The sequence below is a fragment of the Silurus meridionalis genome, chromosome 1, assembly GCF_014805685.1.
Source record: "Silurus meridionalis isolate SWU-2019-XX chromosome 1, ASM1480568v1, whole genome shotgun sequence".
Taxonomy (NCBI): domain Eukaryota; kingdom Metazoa; phylum Chordata; class Actinopteri; order Siluriformes; family Siluridae; genus Silurus; species Silurus meridionalis.
In genome coordinates this window covers 6,488,565-6,501,698 of record NC_060884.1, presented here as the reverse complement: position 1 = coordinate 6,501,698, position 13,134 = coordinate 6,488,565, and the positions used below count along the sequence as shown (strand labels likewise).

The 13,134-nt window shown below is 38.9% G+C and overlaps 1 protein-coding gene across 1 annotated transcript; it reads left to right on the top strand.

Moving 5' to 3' along the window:
- Positions 1–107: 107 nt before the first annotated feature.
- On the top strand, positions 108–12,661 carry mylkb (myosin light chain kinase b). The gene is made up of 17 exons (XM_046846907.1): positions 108–1,035; positions 2,135–2,251; positions 2,384–2,449; positions 3,706–3,756; positions 3,990–4,117; positions 4,384–4,540; positions 5,251–5,556; positions 5,672–5,713; positions 5,899–5,989; positions 6,087–6,290; positions 7,512–7,729; positions 7,938–8,061; positions 8,274–8,426; positions 8,560–8,683; positions 8,810–8,900; positions 9,019–9,153; positions 11,218–12,661. The coding sequence occupies exons 1-17, from the start codon at positions 336–338 to the stop codon at positions 11,469–11,471; spliced, it is 2,961 nt and encodes a 986-aa protein (XP_046702863.1). The 5' UTR covers positions 108–335; the 3' UTR covers positions 11,472–12,661.
- Positions 12,662–13,134: the final 473 nt, after the last annotated feature.

Here is a 13,134-nt window from a genome sequence, read left to right as displayed (position 1 = left end):
TTAACCTATTATAGAATGGAGACTAAGCTTTCAAACCATTCACCCCCCCTCACCCAACAACCCTCTCCCTCCCTCTGTATATCCCTCTTGCTCAATATCATTCTCTCTCTTTTTGTCCACTCTCTCCTCCCTCACTCTATTCCAGGGCATCTGAGCCAACAGTGGCTCAAACAGAGCGGCAGGAAGCCACGGACGGAGCAGGACCTCCACACAGTTCTTTAACGACCAGGATCTCCCCAGAACTCATCACAAAAAAGGATACGTCTGTGGACGTTCCCTTGGAAACTCTAACTATAAAATAAACATTTAAAAAAACTATTGGTTAAGGAGGACAGATGGACTTCAGGGCAGCCCTTAAGCCCCGTGCAGGGCCTAAGCTGGGGTCAGATATCAAGACGAATACTCCTGCCAAAGTAGACTTTAGGTCAGTGTTGGGGAAGAAAGAAGGGGGCTCGCCCAAACCACCTCCGCAAGAGCTGGATAACAGCAGTGCACCTGCCGACTTCAGGTCTGTTCTCTCTAAGAAGAAGAATATTGAATCAGAGAAGCCAAGCGTGAAAGACCCAGCTTTTACAGCAGCAATCACCAAGGACAAACAAACAAACATCAATGGTGTAAATTTTGCACCAGACATCAAAAAGAACAGTTTAGCCGAAAAAGAAGAAACTCCCAAACAAAATGATGCAGGGACTACAAAAAAAGAGATCATTCCAAGCCCAGAAAAGAAAACTGAGAATGTGATAGTGGAACCAAAGAACAAAAATGGGAGCATCAGTCAGAAGAAAGATAATGATGTGGATGGTATTTCAGAAGAAAAGAAGAGCGTAGTCAATTCCGTGGATGGAGAGGATGGTAAGAAGCGAGGCACAGGCAAAGCACCGGTGTTCACGCAGCCTCTGAGTGATTTAACCGTGATGGATGGAGAGCGGCTGAGGTTAGAGTGCACAGTGATCTCTGACCCTCCGGCTGTCATCACCTGGACACTTGACGGGAAAGTTGTGAAGCCGTCGAAGTTTATTGTCTTGTCCAATGAAGGTATGGGGTAATAAATTATGACTTCTTACTAGCTTACTACATATTTACTGATTCAGCTACAGTTCATTGTCATTGTCTACAGTTCAAGTTTCGTGTGAGTAAGAATCATTGGTTATTGGGCAAAAAGCTAATTTTAAATCAGACTTCTTATGCTCAATATTTCAGACTTTTTCACACTTAGGCTTTATGCTTCTGATGTAAGTTACTCGAAAAAGAATTATGAAGCTTAAAATGTGCTTTCAAATAATCCCTACAGATACTCAACAGGCTGTAAATCAACAAAGTCATAAATCAGGGATTAGGCTACACATGGGTGACTTCAAATTAGTGCAGCTATTTCAGATCTTTTAGCTCATCTCTATTGAGCCATTTGATATGGGGGCTCAATAACGACTGACACTCTTTGCAAACACAAAGAAGCCAATGTTCTCAGGCACTCTGGCACAGCTAGGAGGTTTAGAAATAGCAATGCAGGATTCCCCAAGTCTGGGGCATGCCAAGAGATTAGAGACATCCTGCATTGCTGCTTTATCCAGAAGTTAGGATAGCCCTTTCTTTTTAACCAACTTTGTGTATAAATATTATCTCGAATTATCCATTGTATAACATACAGTAGGTTTACTGGCCCACATTGTCTTGTGTAGTCTGTTTGCACTGTCTTGACAACTTACTTTAGTCCTTAGCTCTGTGTTCTGTGATGTAGCTCTATGTTGTTTTATGTTATATAACGTAGCACCAAGGTTTTGGAACGTTGTCTCATTTCACTGTGTACTGCGCCAGCTTTAAGTGGATTAAAGGGTTCTTGATTTGACTTGAAAAATGTACTGAGAGGCTTGTTTTGACTGAACAAGAGTTGACCTACTAAGAGGAACTAGCAGACATCTACTATAGTTAAACACCATAAAAGTATAAACTGTATAAACACTTTAAAAGCCAGTGTAAACACCATAAAAATAACATTTGGCATAGCCCTTTTATCCAATTCAACTGAAAATGTTCTTAATAATAATATAATAATACATTTCCTAACTAGAATAGCAAAGTAGCTATGAAATGTATCTCTTTTTTATTAATTTTCTTTTTTTTAAATATATATTAGGAGGCAAGTGTTCACTCACCATAGACAAAGCCCTTCCTGAGGACGAGGGGCGCTTTATGTGCAAAGCAGAGAATGGCGAAGGAAAAGCCGAATGCTACTGCATGGTTCAGGTGGATGGTCAGTGTCTCAAAAAAATATATTTTTTATGTTTTTTTATCTACATTTTGCTTTCAATTTACGGCATTCATTTTACAGCTGCTGCACCACCACTGGCAGGAATATTAACATGATCATTGTGTGTTTTTATAGATCCAACAGATCCATCTGCAGAGAAGAAAAACAAGAAAAGCTCCTCTTCGATACCAACAACAGAGAGTAGGTTCTGAAAAACACTACATGGTGTGAATAATTTTTTATTGGTTTTAAAGGCTTTCATGGCAGTCCTCCTGGTATCATGAATTTCATGTTCTTCTTGGACCCAAACATGGAATATGAACATAACTATGATGCTCCATGGTTACAAATATAGAATATCCAATGTACACTTGATGCTGTTCTCTTCTATTGAGGGATATGTGGGGAGCTTGTGGGAAGCAGGATGTATTTAAATACGTTTCTATGATACTCTAAACCCAGGAAAGGGACAGTGCCATGGCAGGTCAAGATGGCTGTATGATGCCACTTGAAGAGGTATTTGGTCTGTTGAAATGTCAGGTTGCTTGTTTAAAAAGAGACAGCATTGAAAGTATTTTGGTCTACTTGGTTTAATCTTGGTTTAAAATACTTATTAAATCCTCATACTTTTTGGTTTCAACCACAAGAGAAATCTAGGCCCGGAAACATAACAAGCAGATTTGATTGGAGCCTGATTTCCAGTCAGGTTCATTTGTTGTGAAAGAGATGAAATCCAAGATGCTTATGATTCAACTGTATAACTCGTGGACGAGTTTCACAACAAAATAACCTGATTACATGGGAAATGAAAAAAGGGAATGTGAGGGGTGCTTTTAATCAGAAAAGAAGTATTTGCAATTGAAAGTGGAACATAATACTCTGAAATGGATTAGAACTAGATTTTTCTCTTTGCTCAGTGCCTCTTTAAATGCTTCCTCGGTCTATGTCTTCACACTACGCCTAAGCATTAGTGAGGTTTATATGTTGCATTGTTTCTTGACGTCTATCAAAGCTAGAATAAATATTGGGGAGTGCGCCAGCACCATTTCCTGGATCCTGGGGCCCCTATTTTTAGCATGCCCATAATAGGAGAATTCCAGCAGGCAGTATCCGTAAGGCAAGTCTTCTCAGTCGGATGCTAAGCGGCAGAGGAAAGCCTTTCTCCGATCTCTAATAAATGCTGACTAGTACATATGCAGCTCAAGTAGACATACTCCGGTATGACCTCCAGAATGGCATTAATCTTCCATTAGTCCACCATGTTTAGAAGCAGTTCCTGAGAGAGGACTCCCTCATTAAGAATGTTTCTTGGAGATAGATGGATTTTTTTTTCCTGGGCTTTAAACAAATGAACTGGCTACATATTGTGAGGTGATACTCATGTCTAAAATAAACCAAAGTGATCATTTGTAGCGCTTATTTATCATAACATCTGCGACATTGTGTGCATTATCCAGATGAAGCCAGGATAAAGAAGAAACCAGCCCCAAAGTCTCCCACCAAACAAGGTGAAAGTTTTTCTCCATTTCTCACTGAATCACATGAATGCGAAACATAACGTAATCCGTTAGCATATGCCACATAGCGTTACCATGTACAATATTCAGACCATACAGTATATACATACATATTAAGTGTAATAAGCATACTTGAAAATATTATGTGGAGTATGTAGTATGTTCATGTAAGGTAGGTCTGAATTTAATGCAACAGATTTATTAAAACCCATTTGTGCATGCAGCCTCTCCTCCTCAGGTTCTTCAGTTCCCTGGGGATCTTAAGATCAGAGCAGGAGAGAAAGTGGTGCTACTTTGTAACTTTGGAGGCACTCCACCCATCACCTGCAACTGGCTCAAATTCAAAAAACCGGTAAGAATGAAGAATGGAATGAATAAGGAATAAATATGGAGATTGTAGAACAAACTGATCTATTAAAAGTAGTAAATATTATTGTCTATCAAATATTCAGCATTCCAGTTACAGTGGAATTAGTCATCACTTGCTGCAGTGACTTTATATGGTCTTTTGAATGATTATGATTTGCTTACAATAGCAGAATATACTGAATACACTGTTATTTTCGTCTCTCTGGTTTTTGACTCGTTGATCATCTTGCCTCTTTATTTACACTCAAGATCCTGACAGGAAGTAGCGGCATCACTATAGAGACCACAGAGAACAGCAGTCAATTGACAATTGCAGCGAGTGACCAGGACCACTGTGGCTGCTACACACTCGAGCTGCAGAATAAATATGGCACCAAGCAAACCTCACTCAACCTGACTATTGTAGGTAAGAGACTCAACTATTTGTGATGGTGGAGAAGGATGAAGAGGACAAGTTGAATCAGATTTCCAATATTTGACATGTTTTCTTTTAACTTCTGAATCAGACATTGCAATAAAGGCACATCAACTAGAGACATTTTGATGTTTGTAAGGAGTTTTACACCTGGTTTCGGTTTTAAATACACCAGGGAGCCAGCTAGAATTAAGATTTCTTCGGGTCTTCTAGTTTCCTCCCATAAACAAGCCTTTAAGTGGAATGTTTTTTTGAGAACTGTGTTTGACCTGTAACTGATAATAATACAAACAGCAGTTTAAACAGGAGTCCTTTCTCAAGAGTTCTTTTCCTGTACTTGGTCTGTGCAACAGAAATAACATACATACATACAAACTCAATTTAATTTGTGATTTTTTTTTTCCAATGGCACCAAACTGAAAGAATATAGAAAACATTGCCCAGGGCAAAGTGAATTAGTAGCAAAATAGCCAAAACACCGCTGACAGTATTTGAGATTAGACATTAAGGGATGGGAAGGGTAAATTCTGAGATCAGAAAACAGAGCATCACATAAAGTTCATAAGTCACAAAGTCATATTGCTGCTAATTCAAAGCTATTCTGTTTCCCATAGCTTCCTGGCAGATGTTCTTCCAGGAAGCAGACATTAAATTATGGACTTAGCTTGAAATGTTCTTCTCATTGCATATCTCTATGTTAGACAAACCTGATCCACCAGCGGGTGTCCCAGCTGCATCAGACATCCGCCGTTCCTCACTCACCCTCTCCTGGTATGGACCCACATATGATGGGGGCAGTATTGTCAAATCGTACAACTTGGAAATTTGGAACTCCCTGGACAACACCTGGAGTGACCTCACGTCCTGCAACAGCACCTCTTACCATGTTCAGCAGCTGCTCCCTGACCGCCAGTACAAGTTCCGTGTGAGTGCCGTTAACATGTACGGCATTGGTGAACCCAGCGCGGAGTCAGAACCCGTCACTGTGGGAGAACCTGTGGTGTCAGGTAAGAGGGAGTGACAGCTAGTGAGCATTGCTTTTAGAGTTTTATGGTATAATAAAAGAGAAACATGGGTTATGTAGATATGGGAATGTGTACTGACGTTTTTTTTTCTCCGTAGAAAAAAAAGAAGAAGAAGCCGAGGCTGCAGCTTCAGATGACGGTATGCAATCCAGTCAGTCTGCCAGATGTTTACATTTATTTTCCAGTAAACTTTCAACCCTTCCACTAATCCATGCATCTCTACATCCATATACTTTCTACAAATGTAAACCATGGAATTTACTGCTATACTGTATCCCTCTTTCAGAGAGCAAAACTCAGTTGTTTCTTCTCCTGATTGTTCAGATTCAGATAAAGAGCCAGAATACAGAGATGTGGTCATAAAGAAAGACTGCACTGTTAAAGATTTTTACAACGTAGAGGACCGCTTGGGAACGTAAGACATAACTGCACTTTCCTCCCAAATAAAAAAATCTGTATCTCTTCTCTTTGCACTTCTTTTTAACTTTCCTTCTCTGCCTCTTCTTTGTCAGTGGCAAATTCGGTCAGGTCTTCAAACTGGTGGAGAAGTCGACCAAAAAGGTGTGGGCCGGCAAGTTCATTAAAGCCTTCTCGCAGAAGGAGAAGGAGAATGTGCGACAGGAAATCGGCATCATGAACAGCCTCCACCATCCCAAACTTGTGCAGTGTGTGGATGCCTTCGAGGGCAAATCAGACATCGTGATGGTTATGGAAATGTAAGACCAGTACAAAAACAGGGTACAACAAGTATGTTAGGTTGAAGAAAGAAATTTTTTTGTTAGTTAGTCAAGGATATTTATGTGAAAGGAATATACTTAGCAAGTGCTAGCAAGTGCTAGTAAACATCCATTGGGGTAGGAATCATGCTGCCCCATTATAACATTTTTAGACCAGGAGAAACAGCAGACAGGGCACCAGAGAATTTTTACTTGAACAAAGAAACACGAGATACATATACAAGATATACAGTATATAATACCATTCAAAACAAGCTCTATGCTATCATATTCTTACTCTATGTATCCCTCAGCAGCTTAAGACAGACGTAAGTAAGGCACAATACATACAGTAAATTACAACTTTCAAAGTTATAATACAGGAAACAGAAGCATGTGCATGGATAAAGTGTACAGTGGAAGACATGCATGTGGAAACCTACCTGCAAAGGTAAATTGGGTCCATGTTAGTATTTATATTTGTAACTGGGTGTATGTGTGTGTTCCAATTTGTCAGATACATATTACAGTGTATACATGTAGTGAAATGATTTTTCTTAGAACCCCAAACACTTGCAATAAAATAAAATCTAGTACAAATAAAAGATGCCTATACTAATACATTGTTAACCAAAAATATATATTACAAAAAGAATAAATAGCTGTGCAATATATACATGACTCTTAAATGCCCATTATAGGTTACTATATAAGTCAAATTTAATGAACCTGTTACTCTATCGAATGTAATATAACTCTTTATTATTGTCTCCCTGACTCATCACATTCTGTGGTTAAAAGCCACTCTTGTTTCTCATTTTGTTCTCTTCTCAGGTGCTTCTGAACTCATTAGAAGGCCTTATCCCTTTTCTTTCTTTCCCCAACACCCTTAAATCACCAGTTTGGCTTTTTATGGAGAGAGCAGCAGAGACAGTGGTGTATGATTCGAGAAGTGCTTGTTCTCCTTATATAGTGTTAACAAGCCTGAGTGAGGGAGGAGTGAAAGCACAATATGCACAACCTTAGCTTGGCAGCCATAATGGAAAAAAGGGCCCCGATTTGAATCTCGGTTAGAGTGTGGGATTTGTTTACTGTACCATAAGCAGAAATGAGCCTCACTTGTTTAATGGAAAGTACTGATAAAAGTGGTGTCTCTACAACCAATTGTGTTTCTGGTATTCTCTGATTGATAATCAGTCTGTCTCTTTTGTTGTGTTGTAGAATCTCTGGTGGCGAGCTGTTTGAGCGAATCGTGGATGAAGATTTCGAGCTGTCCGAGCGTGAGGTCATTAAGTACATGCTCCAGATTATCGATGGCGTTCAGTTCATCCACAAGCAAGGCATCGTGCACCTGGATCTCAAGCCGGAGAACATTATGTGTGTCAACAAGACGGGCAGCAAGATAAAACTCATCGACTTTGGCCTTGCGCGAAGGCTAGGTATTCATCTGCTTTCAAACCTGGTGAAAATGTATCGCCTTTAATATAAACCAGTTGGCTTAGTGGGAAAGGTGTTCCAGTCTGTCAGTCAAGTGCAAACTGTGTATTAAGGCATATCCCATGAAACCATTAAATGTGATGTAGAATTCTTAACGTTCTTACTTGTCATTTGAGATGAGCTGATTGTGGTGGTTTTCTTCTGTCATAGTGAACTCCGGTTCCCTCAAGGTTCTCTTTGGGACACCTGAGTTTGTAGCTCCTGAGGTTATTAACTATGAGGAGATTAGCTATCCAACGGATATGTGGAGCATTGGGGTGATCTGCTACATCCTGTATGTGAAACAGACTTCTTCAATTTTTAAGCTATTTTCAAAACATTTTGAAACACTGTGTTGAAAAGCATTTAATTATATTTAAAGGAAACTGTATGCTGTGTACTGAACAGGAATAAATGAGAACTTCATGAGAACTAATTCCATTTGGTCCATTATCACACTAGAGAAACGTAACTACCTGCACCCATCCTTCTGTTTCCTCATTTTAGCCTCAGTGGTCTTTCTCCATTCATGGGGGACAACGATAATGAAACGCTTGCAAATGTTACCTCAGCAACCTGGGACTTTGAAGATGAGGCTTTTGATGAGATCTCAGAGGAAGCCAAGGACTTCATCAGCAACCTCTTGAAGAAAAATCTGAAGTAAAGTCAAAAGTATAATCTCGTTAGCTAAACATGCTGTAATGGTGGCAAGAATGTCTCTTAATTGTCTGATTTCTTCACGGAAAGTGCTTTTGGTGTATTTGCATTTATGAAATCATCTTTCATGCTACAGAGCCAGATTGACGTGCGCACAGTGCATGGAGCACAAATGGCTTAAACAGGACACCAAGAACATGGAAGCTAAGCAGCTCTCCAAAGAACGTATGAAGAAGTACATACTGAGACGCCGATGGCAGGTTCGATGTCTCAATTTTACGATTGATGACACAAGAATAGAAAGTGGAACACCTTAATCAAGAGAAAGTATTTTTTGATTATTCACTTGTGTTCATGAAACTCACATTCCTACCTCTGCTCTACAGAAAACAGGAAACGCAGTGCGAGCCATCTCCAGATTCAGCTCCATGGGAATGTTAGGAGGAATCGGACTAAAAAAAAGCTCGCCAACTGAAGGTAATGTATCAGGCTAACATAGCCACCAAACACATACTGTATAATCTCAAAGCGATAGTAACTGAGAAAGTGAATGTGCCAAGGGTATAACAGGGAGCATGTTTCTATGTGCAATCAGAAGCACCACCTGCACCATTCCTAGAGACTACAGAAGAAGAAAACCACACCCCTGCTGCTCCCACTTTCTCCCTCGTCATCCAGGACGTGGAGGTGGTGGAGGGTAGTGCCGCCCGCTTCGACTGCAAGATTGAGGGTAATTAAAACTCAACCCATAATTGTCTCCAGGTCTGAGTCTGGGTCTATTGGGAATGTTTAAATGTAATCACATTTACTGGTGATCCAGTAGGATTCACACAGTAATGCAAAAGAAGATTTGTATTTAAATATGAATTATGTATTTTAATTCTCATATATTAGATGTACAGTTACATTGGGGTGCCACCTTTAATTCACTTAATTTACTTTCTATACTTGAATTGTAAATAATTACATATGGTTATTAATTTCTTTATTTAAACATAATACCACATTTTGGTTCACATTTAACATTTTACTTAAATATATTGATTTGGATCTCTACATTCAAAACTAGGGGTAATTCTAATTTTCTTCTAATTCTAAATTTTGTTAATTCTAGCAATTCTTTTTACACGGAACCTAGTTAAAACCTGAGTTCCCTCAGGAATGTATTGAGTGGCGGACCGCAAGTTTGTTTTGTCTCCATCTCGCACCTTTTTATTATTATTAAACTTAAAAACATACACAATGCCAGGAGTATAAAAAAAAAAACTAGAGTTAGCATTACTGTGGCTACTCAATCTGTACCGGAAATAAGATTTGTTTTGCACATGCATGAAAACATTAAAGAATATATAGCACTAGCGTTAGCGCTTACAGGAAAGTGGCTAACAGCTAACGCTTTAGTGTTTTAAGTCCAGCTTCAAGAATTTCTGTTAAAATTCGAGACAAATCCCAAATTCCATATCCAGGAAGTGAATGCTAAAAGTATGCTAAATTAAGTAGAACAGTTAAGCAGAACATATCTTTAGAAAATTAAATATTAAATGTAAAACACACACACACACACACACACACACACACACACACACACACACACACACACACATTTGTATTACCCAAATGGAGTTAAACAAATGTAAACTATTTAATCTATTGTAAACTATTTAATAACTATTTCCATTTATTTGATTTTATTTAATCAATTTAATTTGTGCCAATTTCATTGACTCAATTTCATCAATATAATAAAAAGTATATTGTATTCATTTGATTTATTCTATTTGATTTGTATAAAATATTATTTTTTATATTATTTAAACAATCAGGCATTTTATTTAAAATTGTTTAAAAACTGTTCAAAGGTTGATGATCAAATATGTTAAAAATAATAAAAAACTGCGTTAATGTACTGACTTAACCAAAATAATGTACTTGCGTTAACCAAACCGTGACTTTTATTTAATTTAATATACCCTCACACCCTTATTTGAAACAGTTCTACACTGAGGCTGCCACCTCCAGAAATCTATGTGTAGCACATTATTATTCCTTATTATAGGAAAAAATCATTACATGAATCATCTCATAGGCTTTTTGTGCTGGGAACAGCAAGCTTTACTCCATCTAGTGAGCACGATCCCCAAGCATGCAATTATTGATATAATGATAAGCTATATTATGTATTAACTTTCATTCATATCTACATATTTTTTTCAAATAGGATACAAATGTGCATTTACGGCTTTTTTCAGACGCCCGTTTCCAGAGAAACATATGTAAATCATACAATTGAGCAGTTGAGGGTTAAGGGTCCAGCAGTGGCCGCTTAGTGGTGGTCGGATTTGAACTCATGGGTTTCTGATCAGAAGTCCAAGATCTTAACCACTGTGCTACATCTCACTTACAAGTGAGGCAGTGAGGGGTTTTGCTCAGTAACTATTTTTATATTCATAGAAAAGGATGGGTGGTACTGTAGCTTAGCGGTTAAGGCAGTGGACATTAGCTCTGAAGGTCATGAGTTGAAATATCAGCCACACCAGGTTGCCACTCCTGGGCCCTTGAGAATAGCTCTTTATCTTATAGCTGCTCATTTGTATGAATGAGATAAATGTAAGTTGCTCTGTTAAAGGGGGTCTTTGACACATACCGTGAATATACTGTAAGAACATATCTTTCCTAGCACAACAACAAAAATACAAATCTTAGGCTTTTTTTTCTTTATTCTCTATTAATAGGAGTTGAACTGAGAAATGTGAGCTGACTCAGCTTAAAGAAAATATATTTGTATTTCCATCAGGCTACCCAGATCCTGAGGTGGTATGGTACAAGGACGACCAGCCCATCAAGGAGACACGTCACTTCCAGATCGACTATGAAGAGGACGGCCACTGCAGCCTGGTGATATCCGAGGTGTGTCCCGACGACGACGCCAAATACACCTGCAAAGCGGTGAACAGCCTGGGAGAAGCCAGCTGCACAGCTGAACTGATGGTGGAGTTCATGCAGGGGGAGGAAGGTGATGGGGAGGAAGAGGAGGAAGAAGAGGAGTGAGCAACACGGCAGATGAGGAAATGACGACGAGAAGGGACGAGTTGAGAAACAGATGGAAGACTGAATCCTGTGGGAGCTTCGAATCTCTTAAATCTCTTCTTTCTTTGCTGCTTTTGTTGTGAAAACAGACTGTCTTACACCGATGCAAACATTCATGCGCTTTTCTTTACAGAGCAATGGTAAAAAAGTACGGACTGTTTTTAATGTGTGTGTGTGTGTGTGTGTGTGTGTGTGTGTGTGTGTGTGTGTGTGTGTGATTGTGTGTGATCGTGTGTGAGCGCTCAGCAAGATCAAAGACATTCCAGCCTGTGCTTGGGTTCAGAGAATCATCAGCCAGTGAGCTCTGTTTGGCCAAAAATGGACAAGTGTCAGAACTGCATGCCTCACCGAGCAAACCTTTCAGTGTCGACATTTGGACTTCCAAACCACTCATATTGCTCGTTCTCCAGAACATCCCCACTTATTTTAGAAGATGGGTCACGCTCTTTTAGCTTTCCCCAGTCTATCAACTATTCTTTTTTTTTGTGCATGTTTCACAGTTCTGCTTACACTCTAGCACACTCAAGTGGTGAAAAAAATACAACTATATTTAACATATTTAAACACTAGCATAGCCTAGCATGACAATTGCATCCTAGACTATGGCTACTAATACACTTTTGAAGACCTGAACGCATAATCCGACTCATGTTTGATACATTCTGAGCATCAGCAAGTGTTTTGCACATTTGGGGCTTTCCATTTAACATGTAATATCACAGTGCTCTGAAAAGTGTTACAATCTCTCCTGCAGACTTCTGCGTTTAGGGCGTTCCAAGATTTTTTTATTTTATTTTTTTTTTTATCGTGGTCAAATTGCATGACTGAGCGTTCTTGCATATCGAGGTGCATATGATTTGAAAGGTCCCATCGCAATCCTCATCCTTTATTTATGTCTTTGTACAGGCTTATTGCCACCATGCTGTGGGTTTCTGAGTCATCTCAGAGAATGAATACGTTCACACTAAAACTGGCTTTGATGAGTTTTACACCTTACATAATTTGACAGGAATAGTAACAGAATGAATACAAAATAAGAGACAAAATCATAAACCTGGTAAAATTATTTAATATAAACGTGTTGGTTTGATCAGTGTCATCGTTTGCATCCAAATTTGAGTATCCACAGAAATAAAAGTCTTTCCCTCTTAGTATGTGTGTGTTTGTTAATTTTTTGTTATAGTGCAATTCAAATACAGTATCTCACAAAAGTGAGTACACCCTTGATTTAAGAAACCATTTTTTATATGTTCTCATTTTACAATAAATAAAGAAAAATGAAAATTGGATATATTTTAGTCCATATGCAGCTTGTATAGCAATACAGATTTTCTAGATAGTACAGCCATTATTGTCAAAATAACTAATGACAAAAGAGAGTACACCCTAAGTGAGCATGTCAAAACTGTGTAAAAAGGTTTGTCACAGTTTTGTGACACAGTGTCAATATTTTGTGTGAGCACCATTGTTATCTTACACTGGCCTAATCCTCCTGGGCATACAATTCACCAGAGCTACACAGGTTGTTGGTGGGATCCTCTTCCACTCCTCCATAATAACATCCACTTGAAGATGCCCCACAGGTGCTCAATACAGTTTAGGTTTGGAGACATACTTGGTCACT

What these genes read in the sequence shown, in the direction of transcription:
- mylkb (XM_046846907.1), top strand. Translation starts at nt 336, where the DNA reads ATGGACTTCAGGGCAGCCCTTAAGCCCCGTGCAGGGCCTAAGCTGGGG. An exon ending in CTCTTGAAGAAAAATCTGAA is followed by an intron (nt 8,427 to 8,559) that starts GTAAAGTCAAAA and finishes TTCATGCTACAG; the next exon opens with AGCCAGATTGACGTGCGCAC. An exon ending in TACTGAGACGCCGATGGCAG is followed by an intron (nt 8,684 to 8,809) that starts GTTCGATGTCTC and finishes TCTGCTCTACAG; the next exon opens with AAAACAGGAAACGCAGTGCG.